This window comes from Chiloscyllium plagiosum, unplaced genomic scaffold, assembly GCF_037043375.1.
Source record: "Chiloscyllium plagiosum isolate Xiang-an unplaced genomic scaffold, Cpla_swu_hap1 HiC_scaffold_1, whole genome shotgun sequence".
Lineage (NCBI taxonomy): Eukaryota > Metazoa > Chordata > Chondrichthyes > Orectolobiformes > Hemiscylliidae > Chiloscyllium > Chiloscyllium plagiosum.
Window position 1 is genome coordinate 166938604 of NW_028270139.1, and position 25360 is coordinate 166963963.

The window sequence follows — 25360 nt, forward strand, 5'->3', positions numbered from 1 at the left end:
GCTGTGTATATGTCTTTTTCTTGAGCAGAGACTCAATTTCTCTAGTCATCCAGCATTCCCTACACCTACCAGCCTTGCCCTTTACACTAACAGGAGCATACTGTCTCTGCACTCGTGTTACCTCATTTTTGAAGACTTCCAATTTTCCAACCACCCCTTTACCTGTGAACATTTGCCCCCAATTAACTTTTGAAACTTCTTGCCTAATACCGTCAAAATTGGCCTTCCTCCAATTCAGAAATTTGACTTCCAGATCCAACCTATCCTTTTCCATCACTATTTTAAAAGCTATTAGAGTTACGGACGTGTTCTCAGAAAAGACTTTGTTGTGCAGTTGAAACATTCCCCACCCTGGGCCAGAAGCTATTTCTTACTTACCAAAGAGGAGTTTCCTAACATGTCCAAACCATTTGATATATACAGGGTGATGGCCATTTCTGTGGTTTCAGTTATCCACAGTTTGTCATGGCCCGAACACATTACATGGAACATTCCAGAATGAGGGACTGGGGGCTGCCGGGAAGCTAAATTTCCCATTTAAATGACTGGGCTCGCTACTATCTGCAGTAGGTCTTGGATCTTAACCCCCTTGGGTACGTGAGGACTACTATATATTCATACTCACAATACTAGAACCAAATTGTGAGGGGCCTGTTTACCACTTCAAAGCTACTGGTGCATTCTTCTTGTCCTTATAACTCCCTTGTAAATCTCCTTTGCACACCCTCATGCTTCCAGTAATGAGGTGACCAGAACCAAATGCAGTTATCAAGTAATGGCTGAAATAATGATTTATAGAACCAAGCATAATACCCTGCTCTTATGTACTATTGCATACTAATGAGTTTACACAAGATGTTAAGGTATGTCAATAGGGGTGCAGTGGAGACTTCTTAAGATATAGAGGAAGTGACAGACCTTAAAACGAATGCCCACATATTTCTGCCAGCAGTAGGACCATTAATGAGACCATTGATGAGCAGGACCACTTGCAAAATAAATATAATGGTGATAAGAGCAGGTGAGAGACTAGGAATGCTGCAGTGTGTAACTCACCTGACACCCCAGAGGCTATCCACCATCTACAAGGCACAAGTGAGGAAGGTGATGGAATACTCCCAACTTGCCTGAATGGCTGCAGTTCCAACAACACTTAAAAAGCTTGACACCATCCAAGACAAAGCAGCCCCCTTTTCAGGTACTGCATCCATATGACACGAAGATTGGTGGAGTAGCAGAAAACATAGGGGACTGTCAAAGAATACAGGAGAATATAGATAGACTGGAGAGAGTTGGGTGGAGAAGTGACAGATGGAGTTCAATCCAGGTAAATGTGATGTGACGCATTTTGGAAAGTCTAATTCTAGAGCGAATTATACAGTGAACGGAACAGCCTTGGGAAAAGTTGATGAGCAGAGAGATCTGGGAGTTCAGGTCCATTGTACCATGAAGGTTGCTGCACAGGTGAATAGAGTAGTCAAGAAGGCATATAGTATGCTTGCCTTCATTGGACGGGGTATTGAGTGTAAGAGCTGGCAGGTCACGTTAAAATTGTACAAGACATTGATTCAGTCGCATTTAGAATACTGTGTACAGTTCTGGTCGCCACATTACCAAAAGGATGTGGATGCTTTGGAGAGAGTGCAGAGATGGTTTACGAGGATGTTGCCTGGTGTGGAAGGTGCTAGCTATGAAGATAGGTTGAGGGTGGACCTGTTTGAGGTCTGAAAAATCATGAAGGGTATAGACAGGGTGGATAGAGACACGCTTTTTCCCAGGGTGAAGGATTCAATAGCGAGAGGTCACACTTTCAAGGTGAGAGGTGAAAAGTTTAAGGGGGATACACGCTGAAAGTACTGTACAGAGGGTGGTGGGCCTCTGGAACGCGTTGCCAGCAGAGGTGGTAGGGGCAAGCATGGTAGATTCATTTAAGATGCGTCTGGACGCATGCATGAGCAGGTGGGGAGCAGAGAGATACAGATGCTTAGGAATTGGGTGATAGCTTTAGACTGTAGATTTGGATTGGCTCAGGCTTTGAGGGCTGAAGGCTGTTCCTGGGCTGTAAATTTTCTTAGTTCTTTGTATCCACTCTTTCCCTACTGACGCACAGTACAGCAGTGTGTACTATCTACAAGATGCCCTGCAGAAATTCACCAAAGATCCTCAGAAAGCACCTTCCAAACCCACAACTATTTCCACTTAGAAGGCCAAGTGCAGCAGATACATGGGAACATCACCCCCTGCAGGTTCCCCTCCCAGCCACTCATCATCCTGACTTGGAAATATATCACCGTTCCTTCACTGACACTGGATCAGAATCCTGCAATTCGCTCTCTTAAGAGCATTGAGTCATCCTGCAACACATGGATTGCAGCAGTTCAAGGAGGCAGCTCACCCCCGCCTTCTCAAAGCCAACTAGGGACGTATAATAAATGCTGGGCCCAGCTTGTGATGGCCACATTGCACGAGTAAATTGAAAGTATTGGTGGGTAAGATGGTATACAGAGGAACCTCGATTATCCGAAGGACACAGGTGGGGAGTATTTTGTTCGGGTAATTGAATGCCGGATAACATAGTTTAGCCAAGCAAACGTGTTTGGATCATCAGAAATCTGGATAATCGAATGATGGATAATCAAGGTTCCTATGTACTTTCTTAGCCAACGTATACAGGAATTAGGAGCAGCAGGGCCACTCAGTCCCTGAGTCCACCATTCAGGTCAGATAATTGCTCCATGTTGCTGCCAAACCCCTCAACAACCTTTCACCCCCTCGCTCATCAAGAATCTAGCCAGCTCCATCTTAAAAACAAACTTCGAAGACTCTGAGTCTACCATCTTTTGAGGAACACCAAAGATGAATAAGTCTGAAAGAAAAGAATTCATCTGTCTTAAACGAGAAACCTCACTTTTAAAGTGACCCCTACTTTTACATTCACCCACGAGGGAAACAACTTTCACACCCATCCTTAAGATGCCTCAGGATCTAATATGTTTCAATCAATTTGCTTTTTTATCTTCCAATCTCGAAGTTTGTCAGAACAGACAACTCGCTGTCCCTGGTATCAGACTAGTAAACCATCTCTGATCTGCTTCCAATACATTCACATTCTTTCTTAAATAAAAAGACCGATATTAAAAAACAGTATCCAGATGTGGTCTCACCAATGCCTTGTATAATTGAAGCATAACCTCTTGTATTTAATGCCCCCATTCACTTAACCCACCCATATCCCTTTGTGACCTCCTTATGTCCTCATCACAACTTATTTTCCTACTTTGTATTGTCAACAATTTTAACAGTCATACCTTTGATTCTTTTTCCAAGTCATTTACATAAATGTTCATTTTCATTCACAGGAAGAGGGTGTCACTGGCAAGGGCAACATTTAGTTACTATCCCTGATTAGCCTGGAGATGGCAGTGGTGAGCTGCCTTCTGTATGAACACTCAAAGCGTCATTAGTGTGTTCCAGGATTCTGACACCAGCAACAGTGAAGGAACACTGATATTTCAGACTCATGACAGTGAGTGTTTGAAGGGCAAGTTTGAATCTGATGCTCTTGTCCTTGGGTTTGGAAGGTGCTGTTACCAACATCTCTGGTAAACAGAATGGATGTTACTGGATGTGGTGTCAATCAAATGGACTGCATTGTCCTTGATTGCACTCATCCAGTCAACTGGGAAGCATTCCATCACACTCCTGACTGGCAATGCCAATGAATGTCAGGGTTCACTTTTACACTGCATAGTCAGAGTCACACCCCACATGGTAAAAGACTGCCCAGATAATCAGTGTTTATGGTCAGAGACTGTAATGTCACACTACACACAACCAGAGACTGTCCATACAGTCAATGTTGACAGTCAGAGATTATCCATACAGGCACACTGTACATGGTCAAAGACTGTTCACAGCCACTGAATCGTCAGAAACTGCCAAAGTCAAACTGTGCATGGTGAGAAATTGGAACAGTCTACATAGTTGCACGAAACAAAATAAGATTGTGAAAGAATTTAAAGCAAACACTTTCACTAGAACATAATTGTGTTTAATTGATTTATAACAGAATCGCCAATTGTTACAACAATTTATGTAAAAACACAAGACAACAATACTAACCTGAAAACAAGTTTCCATAATCGTTACAGCGTGGAAAGATCATTTGTACAATGTTGTAACCATCTAGTTAAACCAGTAAATTAAGAGAAAGGGAACACTTGGACCCAAAATATACTTTGACTGAAGTCAGTGCTGGGTGGGTATGGCTCACGTCACTTCTCCTGCTTGGCCATGCGTTCCTGCTGCTTTCGGAGCTCTTCTTGTCGCTGTGTCACATATTTCTGTAAATTAATGCGTACGTTTTATGTTTAGTGTTCATTTCTCTTGCAGAGATCAGTGAACCTTTTGAAAATCTTTTTGTTTCAAGTTTACTGTTGCCTATGTGGTGACCCAGCACATCATAGTCATTTAGCTGTAACCTGCAGACATTTAGCTGCTTACAGATTCATCACTTTTCAAAAAAGCGCTTGCTATGTGCAGAGACATTCTACAAACAGAGAATACCTTAATCAATTGAACTCTGATGGACAAATCACAGCACGGCTCCCTCACCGATTACAGCCCCAATGATCATCTACATACAGCTCTATTCCTTTGCCCTCCAAACAACAAATGTTTGACACAAGCGGACAGTATGCTTCTTATTCAGAAAGAATGGTCTTGAAAGGCTTCCCAGCACTAAGGTGGATCACGGGACTGACTTTTCACTTATGAGATTCCCAACACACTGCTCTTGGCATTAAGAACATAAGAAATAGGAGGAGTAGGCTATCTGACCCGGACAGCTTGCTCTGCCATTCAATAAGATCAGTGCTGATCTTTTCATCGATTCTGTTCCACTTCTCCGCCCTCTCAGCATAACCTTTAATTTCCTGTTCAAAAATCTTTGCCATAAAAACATTCAACAAGGTAGCCTCAACTGCTTCACGGATGGGCAAAGAATTCTACAGATCAACCACCTTTTGGGTGAAGATGTTTCTCCTCAACTCAGTCCTAAATCTGCTCCCCCTTATTTTGAAGCTATGTCCTCTAGTTCTGGTTTCACCCACCAGTGGAAACAACCTCTTTGCTTCTGGCCAATTTAGTTCCTTGATAATTTTATATGTTTCTAGAAGACCCCTCTCATTCTTCTAAATTCCAATGAATGTAATCCCAGCCTACTCAATCTCTCCTCATAAGCCAATCCCCTCAAATCCAAGTGAACCTCCTCTGCACCCCGTCAGGTGCCATTACATCCTTTCTCAAAACTGTACACACGCTGTGGCCTCACCAGCAGCACCCTACACAGCTGCAGTATAATCTTCCTATTTTTAAACTCCATCCCTCTAATAATGAAGGATTATTTTCCATTTGACTTCTTAATTACCTGCTGCACTTGCAAACCAACTTTTTGTGATTCCTGCACAAGGACATCCAGGTCTCTCTGCACAGCAGCATGTTGCAACTTTTCACCACTGAAATATTGTCCATGTTGCTGTTAATCCAATCAAAATGGATAATCTCACATTTACCAACGTTGTACTCCATCTGCCAGACCCTTGCCCACTCACTGAACCTCCCTCTATCCCTCTGCAGACTTATAATGTCCTCTGCACACTTTGCCACTCATGTGTGTCATTTGACACACTTAGTCCCCACTCTAAACCACCAATGAAAAGCACTATCCAATCACAACCAAATATAGATTATTCCAGCATTTAAACCTTACTGAATCCACTCCATTCAGTAGCAGCCTCACCAGATCCACAAAATAGGATGCAGCCGGAGTTGAGTTTTGGTAATGCTTCCTCAGGAATGCTGTTGACTAATAAGCAGGCCTGCAGTTCAGCATTCCTGACTACAGTGAAATACTTACCTCCATATTCTTGTAGTGCAACACAGTGCCACAGTGAGTCACCTTGGCCGTGTCTTCATTCGTGTAGAACAAAGAACAAATCTGACAGAAATATCCGGTCTTTGGAACAATGAACTCAACACCTGCAGAGTCAGAACACAGGTCAGCAGTGATCTGAAATGTTCCGAACATTCATCTCAAAACCCGTCACTCATCACAGTCTCACGCACTCGATCTCTTCCCACACTGCAAATCTGGCAGTCACCCCCAATACACAGGCACTCTGCGCGCACACCCTGCCCAACACACAGGCACACCACACGTGCACCCTCCCTAACACACAGGCATTCTGTGCGCACAGGCACACCGCGTGCGCACCCTCCCTAACACACAAGCATTCTGTGCGCACAGGCACACCGCATGCGCACCCTCCCTAACACACAGGCACTCTGTGCGCATAGGCACACCGCATGCGCACCCTCCCTAACACAGGCACTCTGTGCGCATAGGCACACCGTGTGCGCACCCTCCCTAACACACAGGCACTCTGTGCGCATAGGCACACCGTGTGCGCACCCTCCCTAACACACAGGCACTCTGTGCGCATAGGCACACCGTGTGCGCACCCTCCCTAACACACAGGCACTCTGTGCGCATAGGCACACCGTGTGCGCACCCTCCCTAACACACAGGCACTCTGTGCGCATAGGCACACCGCATGCGCACCCTCCCTAACACACAGGTACACCATGCACACACCCTGCCCAACGCACAGGCACTCTGCATGCGCACCACACCAAACACACACAAAATAAAAAGTGGCTTAAAGGAGAAAACAAGACACAGGATAAATAAGGGTAATTTCCCCAGGAGGCTAACACTCCTGACACTCTGGTGGGTCTCTGTGGAAACATTGTATTCTGGGATTCACAGATAACAATTACATTAATAATGTAATTATAAATCCAAGCTGCGCATGCAACAATCTTGTACACAACTCACCAATAGGGTTGTTGGGTTTATAGGGTGGCATTTTTAATTCAGTAATGGTGGGCCCAGCTAACTTTGTCCGCTTTGCTTCTGGTTCCAGCTCAGACGTTGCCTCTCTTCTCAACTTGGCATCTTAAAAATAAAATATTAAAAATTCCTTAAGCTACTTCATTTAGTAAAGAGGGCCAGGGAATTGGTGTTTCGGTTGTATCAAAAACCTTTATAGATTTGCCTCAGATTAAGTTCATAAATAACTACATGAACCTGAAAGACTGCTGATTCCACTTAAAGGAAAATACCCTCAGGATCAGTGAATTCAGACAGACCCATCCATACTGACAAATCCCCGGGATCAGCGAGTTACAGACAGACACACACCTGTACTGAGAGATCCCCAGGATCAGAGAGTTACAGACACACACCTGCACTGAGCGATCCCCGGGATCAGAGAGCTACAGACACACACCTGTACTGAGAGATCCCCGGGATCAGTGAGTTACAGACAGACACGCACCTGTACTGAGAGATCCCCGGGATCAGAGAGTTACAGACACACACCTGTACTGAGAGATCCCCAGGATCAGTGAGTTACAGACACACACCTGTACCGAGAGATCCCCGGGATCAGTGAGTTACAGACACACACCTGTACTGAGAGATCCCCAGGATCAGTGAGTTACAGACACACACCTGTACTGAGAGATCCCCGGGATCAGGGAGTTACCCGGGATTAGAGAGCTACAGACACACACCTGTACTGAGAGATCCCCAGGATCAGTGAGTTACAGACACACACCTGTACCGAGAGATCCCCGGGATCAGAGAGCTACAGACACACACCTGTACTGAGAGATCCCCGGGATCAGGGAGTTACAGACACACACCTGTACCGAGAGATCCCCGGGATCAGAGAGCTACAGACAGACACCTGTACTGAGAAATCCCCAGGATCAGAGAGTTACAGACACACACCTGTACCGAGAGATCCCCAGGATCAGTGAGTTACAGACATACACCTGTACCGAGAGATCCCCGGGATTAGAGAGCTACAGACACACACCTGTACTGAGAGATCCCCGGGATCAGTGAGTTACAGACAGACACGCACCTGTACTGAGAGATCCCCAGGATCAGAGAGTTACAGACACACACCTGTACTGAGAGATCCCCAGGATCAGTGAGTTACAGACACACACCTGCACTGAGCGATCCCCGGGATCAGAGAGTTACAGACACACACCTGTACTGAGAGATCCCCAGGATCAGTGAGTTACAGACACACACCTGCACTGAGAGATCCCCAGGATCAGAGAGTTACAGACACACACCTGTACTGAGAGATCCCCAGGATCAGTGAGTTACAGACACACACCTGCACTGAGCGATCCCCGGGATCAGAGAGCTACAGACACACACCTGTACTGAGAGATCCCCGGGATCAGTGAGTTACAGACACACACCTGCACTGAGCGATCCCCGGGATCAGAGAGCTACAGACACACACCTGTACTGAGAGATCCCCGGGATCAGTGAGTTACAGACAGACACGCACCTGTACTGAGAGATCCCCGGGATCAGAGAGTTACAGACACACACCTGTACTGAGAGATCCCCAGGATCAGTGAGTTACAGACACACACCTGTACTGAGAGATCCCCGGGATCAGTGAGTTACAGACACACACCTGTACCGAGAGATCCCCGGGATCAGTGAGTTACAGACACACACCTGTACTGAGAGATCCCCGGGATCAGGGAGTTACCCGGGATTTGAGAGCTACAGACACACACCTGTACTGAGAGATCCCCAGGATCAGTGAGTTACAGACACACACCTGTACCGAGAGATCCCCGGGATCAGAGAGCTACAGACACACACCTGTATTGAGAGATCCCCGGGATCAGTGAGTTACAGACACACACCTGTACCGAGAGATCCCCGGGATCAGAGAGTTACAAACACACACACCCCCCTGTACTGAGAGATCCCCAGGATCAGTGAGTTACAGACACACACTTGTATGGAGAGATCCCTGGGATCAGTGAGTTAGACACACACCTGTACTGAGAGATTCCTGGGATCAGTGAGTTACAGACACACACCTGTACGGAGAGATCCCCGGGATCAGTGAGTTACTGACACACACCTGTACGGAGAGATCCCCGGGATCAGTGAATTACAGACACACACCTGTACTGAGAGATCCCCGGGATCAGTGAGTTACAGACACACACCTGTACCGAGAGATCCCCGGGATCAGTGAGTTACAGACACACACCTGTACTGAGAGATCCCCGGGATCAGTGAGCTACAGACACACACATGTACTGAGAGATCCCCAGGATCAGTGAGTTACAGACACACACACCCCTGTACTGAGAGATCCCCAGGATCAGTGAGTTGCAGACACACACACCCCTGTACTGAGAGATCCCCAGGATCAGTGAGTTACAGACACACACCTGTACGGAGAGATCCCAGAATCAGAGAGTTACAGACACACACCTGTACTGAGAGATTCCTGGGATCAGTGAGTTACAGACACATACAAACCTGTACTGAAAAATCCTCAGGATCAGTGAGTTACAGACACACACATGTACTGAGAGATCCCTGGGATCAGTGAGTTACAGACACATACAAACCTGTACTGAGAGATCCTCAGGATCAGTGAGTTACATACACAAACTGTACCGAGTGTGACAAACAGATGTACTGACAGATGCATGTAACACCTGAGACTTTATGAAAAGGGTCTCAGAGTACAAACACAAGTAGGGTTTGCTAAAGCTGCACAGAGCACTGGGTTCAGTCTCAACTGGAAAACGTTTGGGCATCATGCTTTAGGAAGGTGTGAAGGCACTGGAGAGTGTGCAAAAGAGAAACAGGAGAACATTTCAAGGGATGAGCAATTTCCATAATGCAGATACACTGTGAAAGTTGTAACTTTTCCTTCGAGAAGGATGAGAGAGAATTCGATAAAGGTATTTAAAACGTGTGGGATCTTGAAAATGTTGCTGCTGGGAAAGGGGGATTTGTGTTATGAAGTGATGCTGGATAGGCTGGGACTTTTTTCCAACGGGAAAGAGACTGACAGGTGACCTTACAGAGGTTTATAAAATCATGAAAGACATTGATAAGGTGAATGGCAAGGGTCTTTTCCCCAGGATGTGGGAGTGCAAAACCAGGGGGCATTCTTTTAAAGGTGAGAGGAGAAAGGTTTACAAGGGACATGAGGGACAACTTTTTTTTAAAACATAGTGTGGTTGATGTGTGGAATGAACTGCAAGACAAAGTGGCACATCCAGGTACAGTTACAACTTTTAAAAGATATTTGGATAACTACATGAAGCACAGGCAGGTGGGACTAGTTTAGTTTGGGAACATGTTTGACATGGCCTAGGAGGACTGAAGGATCGATCTCCATGCTGTATGACTCTATGATTCTATAAGTAGGGAAAATCCATTTGTTGAAGAACTTGGAATCAGGGTGTATAGGTTTAAGGCAATTGGCAAAAGTAGCAAAGGCAGAATGAGCAAAAACTGATACATCAAACATTTATGAACTAGAATGTAGAGCGTGACAGTGTGGTGGAGGCAGGTTCAGTCAAGGAATCAAGCAGTGTTTAATGGTCACAATGACTGAGATAAGATGAACTTTAAGTTCCAGATTCATTAAATGAATTAAAATTCCATAAGCTGACATGATGGGATGTGAACCTGAGTCCCCACAGCCTTTGCTCAGTGTCAATATTACCACTACGCCACTATCATCTTCATAATCTTAGATTAAACCACTCTATAATTCCAGGAATTATAACTCCCTGCAGGTACATTCTTGGGAGCCAATGTCCTTTCTAATGTGTGGAGTCCAGAGCTGTGCAAAGTTCTCCAAGTGTACTCTGATAATGGCTTTGCATAACTGAAGAATGACTTACAGACACTTGAATTCTATTCTTCAACAGAAAAGACTAATGGTTTATTCTCTGTGAAATCCTAAATCTCTGTGGTTTTTGAATTTTGCATCATTTAGAGAATATGATGAATAATTGAGCCCCCAAGATAGGTCCTTGTGGGACACTAGTCATTTTCTAATATTTAGTTGTATAAGACTTTAGTTAGGCCATATTTTTGTGGCGTTCTGGTCACATTCTCGGAAGGAGAGGGTGCAAAAGAGATTTACCCAGATATGACCTGGATTGAAGTCTAATAGCTATAAGGTGAGATTGGACAAACTTGGACCGATTTCACTGGAGTGTTAGAGGCTGACAGGTGACTTGATAGAAACATATAAAATTATGACAGGCCTAGATACGGTGGAAATGTCAAATACTATGGGACACTGGTTTGATTTTGATAAATTTCATCACATATACTGAGATACAGTGAAAAGTATTGTTTTGTCTGCTAACCAGACAAATCATACCTTACATCAGAGTAATGGAACAGAATTCAGAATATAGTGCTACAGCCACAGAGAAGTTGCAGAGCAAGACCAACTCTAATATAAGAGAGGTCCATTCATAAGCCTGATAAGTGTGGAAGCATGTGTTCTTGAATCTGTTGGCATGTTTTCAAACTTTTGCATCTTCTGCTTGATGGAAGAGGGTGCAAGAGAGTATAACTGGGCTGTGAGGGGTCTTTGATTACGTTGGCTGCTTTCTCAAAGCAGCAGTTAGTGCAGAGTGAGCCAATGGAGGGAAGAATGTTTTTTTGTGATGAATTAGTCTGCGTTCATAACTCTGTAGTTTCTTGTGGTCTTGGGCAGAGCAGTCGGTGTACCAAGCTGTAATACATCCAGATAGGATGCTGTCTATGGTACATCTGCAAAAATTGGTAAGAGTCATTGTAGACATGTCAAAGGTGAGAGGAGGAAAGTTTAAAGGAGGTGTGAAGCATGCTTTCCCTTTTACACAGAGGGTGGTAGGTGCCTGGAATGTGCTACTAGGAAAGGTGGTAGAGACAGAGATGATAGTAATGTTTCAGAGGCATTTGGACAAGACACGTGAATAGGCAGAGCATAGAGGGACCTAGTGTAAGCAGATGGCATTAGTTTAGAATGGCACCATAGTTGGCACAGACATGGTGGGCCAAAGGTCTGTACTGTTCTTTGTTTCATTTAGAGTATCTGGCCATTTTGTCCATTCTGTTGCCTGCCAATCAGCAAGTTTGCCAATAATTTATATTCCATCTGGAGCTTCAGCTTGAACAGTTCATTCCCCAGTATAAATCACTCACCTGCTCGCTGCTCCAGCCTTGTCGACTTGGTGCTGTCTCCTCCAGAGCTAACAGATGATGCAGGAGTTGGGGTTAGACTGCTGGGTTGTCCCACTGTTTTGGAGGAAGGTTCACCATCCCCACCTGATGAAGGTGCTGCTTCCTTCTTGCCAGCAATGGTCCCAGCTGCTTCTAGTTTGGAGTCTGATAGAGGAAGGACTTTACTGGGTGCCGATGCAGGGGTATCAGATGGTTGTGCTGGAGCTTTCTCCGATTCTGCCTCCATAGGCTCCTCCTTTACAGTTGTCTCAGTCTGAAGCTGGTTTTCAGGTTCAGCTTGGGAAGCAGACTTGGCTAGGGGCTCAGCCTTGGCTTGGGAAAGGGCCTTGGCCTGAGGTTCAGCCTTGGCCTGGGCAGCAGTCTTGACCTGAGGCTCGGGCTTGACTTGGGGAAGGGCCTTGGCTTGGAGTTCAGGCTGGCTTGCAGGTTTAGATTTCAGATCCGTTGTCTCCATCACCGTTGTCGATGTATCACTTGCTGTGGGACAAAGACATGGTTTCTTGTGAACACGTATGCATAAAGTTAGACCAAGTTGACAACCCAGGAAGAGGCCTTTCAGTCCACCTGGTCTATGCTCTATCTCCACCATTTCTGCAATTAATTCTTTTCTGGGATGGAAATGCAGTTACAGTCTCCCCACATCCAGAAGCTTATCACAGATATCTCAAAAAAGTATTCTTCACACTTCCCTAGTAATGCCTTTGGAGTTGGGATTTAACTCTAACTTAAATTGGAATAACCATCCTTTGTGTTGTAGAGCCCAGTTTCAATCATTCCTGGCTCAGCCCAGATGTTACGGAAAATCTTAAACAAAAATTAAGGATCCAAAATATGGTAGCTAAATTTACCAATGCCACTAAGGTAGGAAAGTAAGTTGATAGGAAAGTAAATTTATGTAAAGTAATCTAATTAAATGAGTGGACAATAATTTAGCAGACGGAATACATGGGGAAATGTGAACTTGTTAACTTTGGGAGGATGAACAGAAACACTAGTTAAATGGACAGAGATCGCAAACTCAGTAGTATGAAGTATTCTGGTAAAACAATCACAACGTTAACTTTGGGTTCCGTCTCCACCTATTGATTCACTCTTTTCGTACCCACCCCTCTCCCTTGCCATCAACATAAGTATCAATCTTTCCTAGCTATCAGTTCTGATGAAGGGTCATCAAACTTGAAATGTTAATTTTGCTTTCTTTGCACGGATGCTGCAAGAGAAGGGAATGAATATTTGTGGATGTGGCGCTAATCAAGCAGACTACTTTGTCTTGGATGGTGCTGAGCTTGCTGAGTGTGGGGAGTATTATAATATACTCCTGACTTTTACCTTGTAGATGGTTGACAGGGCTCTTGCTGCGGGATTCCTTGCATCTGATCTGCTCTTTAAGCCATAGTATTTATATGGCCAGTCTAGTTCAGATTCTGGTCAATGGTGATCTCCAGGATATGCATGGTGGGAGATCCAGCAATGCTAAGGCCACTGAATATTGATATGATCATGCTCTCGCATTTGTTACTTGCTACTTGTCAGTGCAATCCTAGATATTATCCAGGTCTTGCTATATTTGAATACAGGTACTGAAGTAGTCCATTGAATTGTGAATGGTGTTGAACACACTTCAACTTACTTTCCTACCTTAGTATCATCAGTAAATTTAGCTACTATTCTTTGGATTCTTTATTCATTGTTTGAGACTTTCCATAGAAACTGGGCTTAGACAGGAGTGACCATACGAACAGTGCTGAACACCCACACTTTTGACCTTATGATGGACGAACATACAACTCAACATTCAGAGAGACAAATCTGTTGCACCACTGTGGAATTTATAGCACAGGAGAAGCTATTTGGTACAGTCCAACTACTACACAAGATTTCCAACTTCTTTTCTCTTCTCCCAACTAAATTACCCAATTCCTTTTAAATTATACTGAAGGAAAATAACAGTAGATACTGGAACTCTGAAATTAAACTTTCAAAATACTCTGCAGGTCTGTCAGTATCTGTGAAGAAATACTTCTGTCTGATGAATTAGCAAATGCACTTCCAGCATTTTCTGTTTATATTTCAATAAACTACCAAGATATTCAACTTTACATACTGTATATTGTCCTCCATCACAGTTCAAACACAGGACTGGAACCCTGGATGTGTTAGGTGTGCTGTCTGGATGGACCCAGAGATTCTGTGGAATGTGTAAATTCTGATTCCTGGGCCTCCCTGGTTGACTGTTACTGTGTGAGAAATCCAGGACAATGACTTTACCTGGAGTTGGTTCTTGTTCCTTGATGTCCATTGCTGCCTCTGTCTCAGCCTTTTCTGAAGGTTGGGCATTGGTTTTAAATTTACCTTCAGGAACCTGATCCTCAGAAGTGCCTTCCTCTTCACCCACTTCATCTTCACCCACTTCATCCACAGTTACAAATTCATCCAGGTTAAAGGGAAAGATGTCCTTTTCCTTTGCAAATAGAAAAACAAAACATATTTCTTAGAAGGAAAATTCAGGACATTAGCACTGGTTCGTTGAAACTTCCTATTTTAACTTCCTTCTTGTTTAAAAGAAAATGGTCTGTTCAACTGCCATTGGTGCAAGAATAAAACAGGGCCACTGCAAATCTGCTCAGAAGGCGTTTAGGTAAATGAAGGGAGTTGTGCTGAAAGCATCAGAATGGAACATAATCCAGTACAACTCTCAGTTTTGAGCATGAGATCAGGAAAAAGGTACAACAAGGAATGCAGTCAAGTCATTCTCATGTAAAAGCAGGAAAATTAGAACCTCACCTACTCCCTTTGCATTAAAATAAAGCCATTGATGCCCCGAGGTGAGGCTTTTCTAACATGATAGACTTACTTGCAGTTTCAGTAGCATAACTGTACAGCTCCATTCCTCCCCAAACCAACAGAGTGCTTCAGTCATAATTCACCATTTTACACATCTGTGACTTCAAGACAACTCTGTGCTGTCCTTTGTCCAATTCTGTACTCCTGTCTCTCCCTGATGTTTGCACCCTCGCGCTGTCCTGCTACTCCCTTTCTGCTGAACTATCCATTCCTTCCCACACCTGCCATCTCTTCAAGCTATCCCACTGCCTGCCTCCTCCCTTCCCTTTCTTCCAGTAGCACCATCCATTCCACCACCTCTCACCAAACTATCTACTTTGGCTCTCCTGCTTGTTCCATTATCCAGATTGTGGAAAGATCACATCTTTTTATTCTTCCTTATTTGGATGTTGGACCAGAATTGGAAACAGATATTACTTTGAACCAGGACTGTAGATGTTGTAGTTTTAAAACGTAACAGTTACTAATAACTGTCAGAGTTGGACTGTTGCATGGACTGCAGCAGAGCAAGGATGCAGCTCACCACCACCTTCTCAAGGGCAACCAGGGATGGGCAGTCAACACTGGTTCAGCCAACCAGATCCATGCCCCATGAATGAATTTAGTAAAGACAATGGGGGAGCAGGGAAGATATTTGAGACTCAAAATGGGTCTGCGTTCAGGGCAGGTTTTGCCCAGTGACAGACTGTTGACTGGTTTCTCATTCAGGACCAGGTGTTTGGGCCAAGAAACATCAACATGATACCAACTTTCTGATTGGTTCCCGGGCAGATAGATAGGATCGCCTCTGCAATGAAGTAACCTAAAACTGAAGGATGTTCACTCATGTGCTATAAACTAGTTCCTCTAATCAGTGACTGAAGAATCAGTGTGTCAATCATCCAGTACATTTAGTAAAGAACTGGAAGGACTTCAGTCATATTTTTAAGGTGAGGGGAGAAAGATTGATAAAATGATGGGCATTTTTTTTTAATACAGACAGCGGTTCGTGTTTTGAATGAACTTCCAGAGGAAGTGGCAGATGCAAGTACAGTTACAATATTTTAAAGACATTTAGATAAGAACATGAATAAGAAATATTTGAAGGGGTATGGGCCAAGCGCAAGCAAATGGGACTAGTTTAGTTTGAGATTTTGCTTGACATGGACTGGCTAGATGGAAGGGTCTACTTCTGAGTTGTATGGCTTTGTGAAAGATGATGATCAAAGGCCAGAAGGGCTTGGAAAAAGAAAAAAAATGACTCCTCGTTGAATCCTGCAAACTACTGAAGTTGCACCATGATACTCCACATTTATGTTTCTTTGCTTGTCTGCATGCCTATGTAGGAGTTTAAAAAGTGGTTAGAATTCAAGTGAGTAGCTTTCTGGAGTGGATTAGGAGAAGAGTTTAGCAGCAAAGGTAGTTGAGGATCAATGGCAGATGTTTAAGAAGATAGTTCATTGCTCAGAGTAAAGATATACTGCAGTGGAAAGGAGGATTCTAGGAAAGGGATGTCAACCATGGTTAATCAGGAAATTGAAAGATAAAACAAACAATGCAGCAAAGATTAGTGTTAAACTAGAGGATTGGGAATGTTTAAAGAAAACAACTAAAACATGACCAAAGAGAAAAAAAGGGAGAATATAAACTTTGAGGATAAACATGCAAGGAATATCAAGCTGGATAGCAAAACCTTCTTTAAACATTTAAAGGAAGAGATGCCAAAATTATAGAGTCATAGAGATGTACGGCTTGGAAACAGACTCTTCGGTCCAACTTGTCCATACCAACTAGATTAAATAAATTTAATCCCATTTGCCAGCATTTGGCCCATGTCCCTTTGAACCCTTCCTCATTTTTTAATTCATTCATAGGATGAGGGCATCGCTGGCTAGGCCCAGAATTCATTGCTCACCCCTAATTGTCCAGAGAACAGTTGAGAGTCAACCACATTGCTGTGGGTCTGGAGTCACATGTAGGCCAGACCAGGTAAGGACGGCAGATTTCCTTCCTTAAAGGACATTACTAAACCAGATGGGTTTTTCCAACAACCGACAATGGATTCATGGTCACCATTAAACTGTTCATTCCAGAATCATTTTTTATTGATTTCAATTTCCACCATCTGCCACGGTGGGATTCAAACTTGGATCCCTGGAACGGTGTCTGGGTCTCTGGATAACACCACTAGGCCATGGCCTCCCCATGTTCCTATGCATATAGCCATTAAGATGCCTTTTAAATTCACCACTTCCTCTGGCAGCTCATTCCACTCTCTGCGTGAAAAAGTCACCTCTTAAGTCCCTTTTAAACCTTCCCCTTCTCACCTTAAACCTATGCTCTCTAGTTTTGGACTCCTCCATCTAGGGAAAAAGCCTTGTCTGCTTACCCTATCCACGCCCCTCATGATTTTATAAACCTCTATAAAGTCACCCATTAGCCTCCGATAATCCATGGAAAATAGCCCCAGTCGATTCAGCCGCTCCCAAAAGCTCAAACCCTCCAACCTGGCAACATCCTTGTAAATATTTTTTGAACTTTTTAAAGTTTTACAACATCCTTCCGGCAGTCGGGAGTCCAGAATTGCATGCAGTACTCCAAAAGTGATCTAACCAATGTCCTGTACAGGCGCAACATGACCCTCCAACTCCTATACTCAATGCACTGACCAATAAAGGCAAACATACCAAATACCTTCTTCAGTATCCTAAATATCTGTGACTCCATTGATTCCAATTTCAAGGAACTATAAACCTGCACTCCAAAGTCTCTTTGTTCAGCAACACTCCCCAGGATCTTACTTGCCTGGATCTGCCTTTATAAAATGCAGCAAATCACATTTATCTAAATTAAATTTCATCTGCCATTCCTCGGCCCATTGGCTCACCTGATCAAGATCCTATCGTATTCTGAGGTAACCTTCTTTGCTGTCCACTATACCTCCAATTTTGGGGTCAATGCAAACTTACTAACTATACTTCCTATATTCACATCCAAATTATTTACATAAATGACGAAAAGCAGTGCTTAATGCTGCACCACATCATGATATCTCTATTTGTCTCTCTACCTCCTTACTCTTCATGTAACTACATTAACTTTTTCTTAAACCTCTTGCTCTACTCGCTCCTTACCATAGTACTGTATGCCTTCCCTTTCAAATGTGAATGACCTATACTTATTGTCTATTACAGTCCCTCCCAGTGACAGTCACCGATGTATGCATTCACAGGAACCCGAATAATTTCTTCCTATGTCATAATTTCTTGCTTCTTAAGTTTAAGAGTTCTTACATTGCCCAGTACATACTTAGCCATCCGCTGTCCAGTTCCTGCCTGCATTTCTATTGCATTTGTGTCATGCCCTTCCACATCTCTGACCTCAATTTCTTTTCATTTCCCCAACCCCACAGTCCTTCAGGATTATGGGCTTATCCCAACCCTTTCTTATAAGTCTTATAGCTATTCAAAAATGAAAAACTGATGCACTACTCCTAATCGGCCACATTGTGTGTGTCTGGGCTCTTTAGAAATGCACGCCATTTCACATATGCCACAAGTGAATATTTGGCAACTGAACTATATAGAGGTTTATAAAATCATGAGGGATATAGATAAGATGAACAGTAGATGTCTTTTCCTTAGGGTGGGGAATTTCAAGACTAGGGGGGACATATTTTTTAAAGTGAGAGAAGAAAGATTTAAAAAAAGACATCTGGAAATGTTTTTACACAAAGTGGTTCATGTGTGGAATGAACTTCTAGATTTCGAACTCCCCCAGCCAAGGGAAAAAGACCCTTGCAATTCAGCTATCTATGCCTTTCATGATTTTATAATCCCTTATAAAGTCACATCTCAACCTCCTATTCTCCAGTGGAAAAGGTCCCAGCCTGTTTTCATAACTCAAACCCTCCATTCCTGGGAACATCCTGGTAAATTTCTCAGATACTGAAGCAGTCCACGTTTAAATGCAACAAGATCTGAACAATGCCCAGGCTTGGGCTGACAAGTAGCAAGTAACATTCGTGCCACACAAATGCCAGGCTTGGACCATCACCAATGAGACACAATCTAATCACGACCCCTTGACATCAATGCTGTTATCAACATTGAATCCCTCACTGAATCCTGTGGGTTACCATTGACCAGAAACTCAATTGACTTGCCACATAAACACAGTAGCCACAAGAGCAGGTCACTTCCTGACTCTCCTAAGCTTGTCCACCATCTACACGACACAAGTCGGACTGTAATGCAATACCTCCCACTTGCCTAGGTGCAGCTCCAACAACACTCAAGTTTGAAGCTATCCAGGACAAAGCAGCCCATGTGATTGGCACTACATCCAAAAACATCGACCCCCTCCACTACAGACTCTCAATTGCAGCAGTGTGCAGTTCAGAAATTCACCAAAGATCTTCAGATAGCACCTTCCATCTAGAAGGACAAGCGCAGTAGATACACAGAAACACCACCCCCCCTGCAAGTTCCCCACCAAACCACTCACTATCCTGACTTGTGTCAATCACTGTCACTGGGTCAATATTCTGGAAACCCTTGGGTGATAGCGTTGTGGCTCAACCCAGAACAGGTGAACTGCAGTGGTTCAGGCAACAGCTCACCACCACCTTCTCAAGGGCAGGTATGCATGGGCAATAAATGCTGGTCAGCCAGCAAAGTCCACAATCCACAAACGAATTCAAAATAACTTTTCTGAACCCTCTCCAATTTAATAATGTCCTATCTACAGCAGGGCGACCAGATCAGCGCATAGTACTGAAAAAGAGGTCTCATCAACTCTCTGTACAACCTCAATACAACGTCCAACTTCTAAAGGTCTGAGAAATCAAGGCAAGTATGCTGAACACCTTCTTAACCACGCTGTCTACCCGTGATGCAAATTTCAAAGAATTATGTACCCGAACCCCTAGATCTCTGTCCTTTAACATTACCCAGGGCTTACCTGTACAAGTCATGCTTGTTTAATCAATATGCAATACCTCGCATTTATCCAAATTAAATTCCATCTGCCACTCCTCAGGCCATTGACCCAATTATCAAGGTCTTCTTGTAATCTTAGATAACTTTCTTCACGGTCTACTATATTATCCATTTTGGTGTCATCCATAAACTTACTAACCATGCCTCATATTCTCACCCAAATCACTCTCATAAATGACAAACAAAAGCAGATGCAGTACAGATTCCTGTGAAACACCGCTGGTCACAGGCTTCCAGTTCACAAAACAACCCTCCACCACATTCTGTCTTGGCCAAAGTTCAAATGTGAATAACTTCTACTTGGGAAAAGATGAAAAATGACGACTGAGAACCATAAGACAAGATTTGAAGAGCAGGGTTGAGGAGATCTGATGAGGAGGAGAATAGAAGGAAGCAGCAGGGTGAGTAGCAAGGAAAGAGAGCAGGTCCAAAATGAGCATAAGGAAAGGAGAGAATCAAAGCAGCACTAACCAGAGATAGAGAGAAGGTAATAGGAAAAAGTCAAGAGATTTGGGGGGCAACGAGCCACGAGGATGACAGTAGAGGAGAGAACAAATGGGAAATGGTGGGGATGGGAGATGAGGGAAGGCATGAAACTGAAGGCAGTGTGGCTGAGGCATATGGTCAAAGATAAGAATGGAAAGTTAGGATAGAGCAAGAGCAGAGTGAGAAGCTGAGAGAGAAAATCACCGCTTCTTTCTTTGGAATTTTGCTGCTAGTCTTGCGATCTTTAATGCTTCTCTCAGAAGTAGTCTGAAAAACATGAGAAGTTTATCTTTTTTTTTAAAGATGATCTTCAAACTACTCCCTGTCCTGCGAGCTTCCATCAACATGTTCTGACAATGACTGCAAAAGGGGAGAGAGAGAGAGAGAGAGAGAGAGAGAGAGAGAGAGATTGAGGAAAATCAGCTGGGGGGCAAAAAACAGGGAATAGAAAAATAGGGACTGTCACAGGTACTCACAGCCAGGGAGGGAGGGAACGAAACAGAGTAAAAGCTGGAAGACAGACACAGACAGAGTGACAGGGAAAGAAAGGGGGGTGGGAGTTGGAAGTGCAGAGATGAGAGCGCGAGCACTACAGAGCAAGGCAGAAAGAAGGGGAACAAACAGGTGAAGAGAGGGGGAAAGAGAAGTGAAAAAGGGAGAGATGTGATAAGGTGCAGGGAAAAGAGAAAAAGATAGGGAGGAAGTGAGAGTGTAAAATAGAAGCGAGGGGAAGAGGTGGAGATAGGGAGGTGCATTGTGGAGGCGGGGGAATTTGGGAGTGTGGGGAGGTAAGGGGAAAGAGAGGCGAGCTGAGGCAGGGAAGAGGTGGGGCAGGGCAGGAGAGGAGGCGATGCGGGGCGGGTTCAAGGGCGAGATGGGGAGTGAGAGCTGGATGGGGGCAAAAGTGGGAAGGGGGCGAGAGTGGGAGCGCAAGATGGAGGCGAGAGCGACAAGGGGCAGAGGCAAGGTGGGATGGGGGTGCAAGGGCCGGGCAGGGGCGAGGGCAGAGAGAGGGCGAGGGCAGAGAGGGGGGGGCGGGGGCAGAGAGGGGGGGGCGGGGGCAGAGAGGGGGGGCGGGGCGAGGGCGGGGGGCGAGGGCGAGAGGGGGGGCGAGGGCGAGAGGGGGGGCGAGGGCGAGAGGGGGGGCGACGGCGAGAGGGGGGGCGACGGCGAGAGGGGGGGCGAGGGCGAGAGGGGGGGCGAGGGCGAGAGGGGGGGCGAGGGCGAGAGGGGGGGCGAGGGCGAGAGGGGGGGCGAGGGCGATGGGGGTGGGCGGGGGCGAGACGGGGCGGGGGCGAGACGGGGCGGGGGCGAGGGCGAGACGGGGGCGAGGGCGAGGGAGAGACGGGGCGGGGGCGAGGGAGAGACGGGGCGGGGGCGAGGGAGAGACGGGGCGGGGGCGAGGGAGAGACGGGGCGGGGGCGAGGGAGAGACGGGGCGGGGGCGAGGGAGAGACGGGGCGGGGGCGAGGGAGAGACGGGGCGGGGGCGAGGGAGAGACGGGGCGGGGGCGAGGGAGAGACGGGGCGGGGGCGAGGGAGAGACGGGGCGGGGGCGAGGGAGAGACGGGGCGGGGGCGAGGGAGAGACGGGGCGGGGGCGAGGGAGAGACGGGGCGGGGGCGAGGGAGAGACGGGGCGGGGGCGAGGGAGAGACAGGGCGGGGGAGAGACGGGGCGGGGGCGAGGGAGAGACGGGGCGAAGGGTTGGAAGAAAGGGAGAGTGGGGCGAGTGTGGGCAGGGAGAATCGTGGGGGAGAGCAGGGGTGAGAGAGTGGGGAGGAGAGCAAATGGGAGCTAGGATTGGATTGCGGGGGGGGGGGCAGGGTTGGGGGTGGCAAGATTGAGGGTGAGAGAGATGAGCAGAGAGAGGGGAAGTGGGGTGGGATCAGAGAGAAAGGGAGAAGGGGAGAGTTAGAGAGAGAGAGAGAGAGAGAGAGAGAGAGAGAGAGAGAGAGAGAGAGAGAGACCTGGAGGGCGAGAGAAAGGGGAGCGACATGCTGACAAGAAAAGTGCATGAGAGAGGGGCCAGTGATGTGCTGAAAGGGAGCAGACTAGTGCAGATGTGATATGGCAGGCAACATATTGTCCCAGTACCTGGTATTGGGACAGACTGTGCAATGGGTTTGGAGCTAACTATGAATTAAGATGCCGATGTTAAAAGCAAGTTAAAGACAAATGGCGGGAGGTTCCACAAGAAATGGTGTTTTGGGATCACTGCTGTGCATAAACCATTTCTATTCTGGATTCTCAACTACAATTCAAAATTGAATAAACCACGTTCTGAGGTTCATTAATACTGAGGGATACTGTGGCAAACTACATGGAAATGAACAAACTTACAGAAAAGATGCACAGTTTCAACATTTCTTTTTTGTGTAATGAAAATATATCCAAATTGGACAGAAGTGCAAGTAGCTAAATCACGACAAGTAGCAACAAAAGTTTGCAAGACTATAATAAAAGCATCAGAGTCTTGTTTCAGAGGAGTACAAAGCAGAGAAGTATGCATTGAAACTTGGTTAGACCATGCAGAGTACTGTGAATGTTTGTGGTCTACAAATCTTTGAAAGGATAGAGAGAATGGAGAAGGTACAAACAGGTTCACAAAAGATGATGCCATTATAGGCAGTTATACACGTAAGAAAAATCTGAACAAGCTAGTGCAGAGGACTGAGGTATGATTTGTCGTAAGAGTGCAAAGTCCTCCAGGTGCTCCAGTTTCCTCCCACAGTCCAAAAATGTGCAGGTTAGGTGAATTGGCCATGCTAATTGTGGGCGGCACGGTGGCACAGTGGTTAGCACTGCTGCCTCACAGCGCCAGAGACCTGGGTTCAATTCCCGCCTCAGGCGACTCTCTGTGTGGAGTTTGCACATTCTCCCCTTGTCTGCGTGTGTTTCCTCCGGGTGCTCCGGTTTCCTCCCACACTCCAAAAATGTGCAGGTTAGGTGAATTGGCCACACTAAATTGCCTGTAGTGTTAGGTGCAGGGGTAAATGTAGGGGTATGGGTGGGTTGCGCTTCGGCGGGTCGGTGTGGACTTGTTGGGCCGAAGGGCCTGTTTCCACACTGTAATGTAATCTAATCTAAATCTAATCTAATCTAATCTAAATCGCCCATAGTGTTAGTTGAATGGGTCTGGGTGGGTTACTGTTCGGAGGGTCGATATGGACTTGTTGGGCCGAAAGGCCTGTTTCCACACTGAGTAATCTAATCCAAAAAAAACCCACAATTCATAATGTAATATGTTACATAAGAAACTCAGAATAATTGTCTTTACCCAAGAGCAGCAAAGCAGTGTAACGTTACACAAGAAATGACTGATGTGGTGGCATGATGCATTTTGGGGGAAGCTGGATAATCACTAAGGAAGAGGCTAGAGATTAATATGCTGACAGGACGACATGATGAAGAGTGAGAGGAGATTTGTGTCAAACATTAACACCAGAATGGACCTCCCAGGCTGCATGGCCTGTATATGTGCTCTGCACTTGATGGAACAAGCTGAGAATGCGTGACATGCACAAATCACATGATAGGTGCTTCTAGTAAAATATCACTTTTAACACTGACAAAGCAAGGACTTATCAGGGCAGGCGACCCAAAGAACTGGTTAGAGAGATATGTTTTAAATAACGTTTTAATGAAGAGTGGTAGAGGGGTTTTAGGAGGGAATTGCTGAGTTTTTATTGCCCTGGCAGCTGAAGGTACAACTTCCAAATTAAAAGCAAGCAGCATCTAGGATGGTTATAGATTGCATTAATGTGAGGTTATGTAGCAGCCTAGACTTTGCTGCTCTTGCTCCAGTTAAATACCAGGCACATATATCACACAAAGCTATGTAAAGGAAAAACAGCCATACAATCTCAAGTTTTAGAGGTAGTACTTGTCTGAAGGTTGGAGGAAGGCAAACCAAGGATGACTTTTCTCTGTAGTTGGCTCATGTGACAATAATAAATCAATTCAAATGACAAAGTTGAAAACTTTAAAACCTGAATTTTTGCTGGACCGGAAGCGAATATGGGCTGAACATTGGATGATGCATTAACAGCACTCAGCCTGAGTAAGGACTGTGATGAAACTGTCACTTTAACAAGGTGATTTTGCCCTTTGTGTTTTTTATTTGAGGAGAGATTGTAAAGGCAGAGGTGCTAAGGAGTTTAATAACAGCTCTCCCAGTTCAGGTCTTTTTTTAGTTTTTTTAAAGCTGTATCAGTCACAAGATGTGACAGTCCAGAAGAGTTGCAAGCTCCAGTAAAGGATTCCTCTGACCCTCTCTGAAATACTTCTCTGGATGTTGTTCCTTCCTATCTGTAAGAATCTGTTTTTGAATTTACCTTTTGGCAAGCCGTGTTTTTATGGGATGCTACTGTATCGGAACAGATAATTGGTTAAGTTGCTTTATCAGGTCGGTTAAATTACTCTAAATTCTGCTTTCCTTTGTTCATGTTTCAACTGTAGTGTTTAAATAAATTCTGTTTTGCTTAAAGCAAGTGATTTGACCAGGTGCATCACGCCTGGAACATCCACTTCACATTTAGCACAAGGAAAAGTTAGGGTCTAGGTTACCACCTTAAAATATTTTGAAAGGGTCTGGCCTGGTCCATAACAGGACGACTTTTGTTTACGGAGAGTGAAAGCTTAGGTCAGCATGAATACTTTGCAGTGGTTAAGTCTAGAGGTCAGAAAGGCATGGATGACTGTTAAACCACATGAGGTGAGCGTAGAGTAAAATTGGCAAGTAGCACTCTTATTGATGGCATGATGCTTGGTTGGTTACTTACCTTGGGGTAAAGTGAAACACCAAGAGCACAAAAAGCTGATTCCATGTCATACAGTGGCCAGGAAAGAGGTTGGTGGGGACATAGAGGATGGAGTTTGTGGCAATAACT

General features: G+C 45.1%; 1 protein-coding gene across 3 annotated transcripts in view; it reads right to left on the bottom strand.

Moving 5' to 3' along the window:
* Positions 1 to 4035: 4035 nt before the first annotated feature.
* The window catches only part of znf638 (zinc finger protein 638), a 216157-nt gene continuing 194832 nt past the window's right edge, over positions 4036 to 25360 (bottom strand). For all 3 annotated transcript variants that reach the window (XM_087992078.1, XM_087992072.1, XM_043691939.2), the window contains exons 19-23: positions 14432 to 14624; positions 12125 to 12640; positions 6899 to 7018; positions 5918 to 6039; positions 4036 to 4343 (exon numbers count right to left, since the gene is read on the bottom strand). In XM_087992078.1, coding sequence (XP_087848204.1) covers positions 4275 to 4343; positions 5918 to 6039; positions 6899 to 7018; positions 12125 to 12640; positions 14432 to 14624 — 1020 coding nt within the window. In that variant the 3' untranslated portion in view covers positions 4036 to 4274. The remainder of the gene's footprint in view (positions 4344 to 5917; positions 6040 to 6898; positions 7019 to 12124; positions 12641 to 14431; positions 14625 to 25360) is intronic.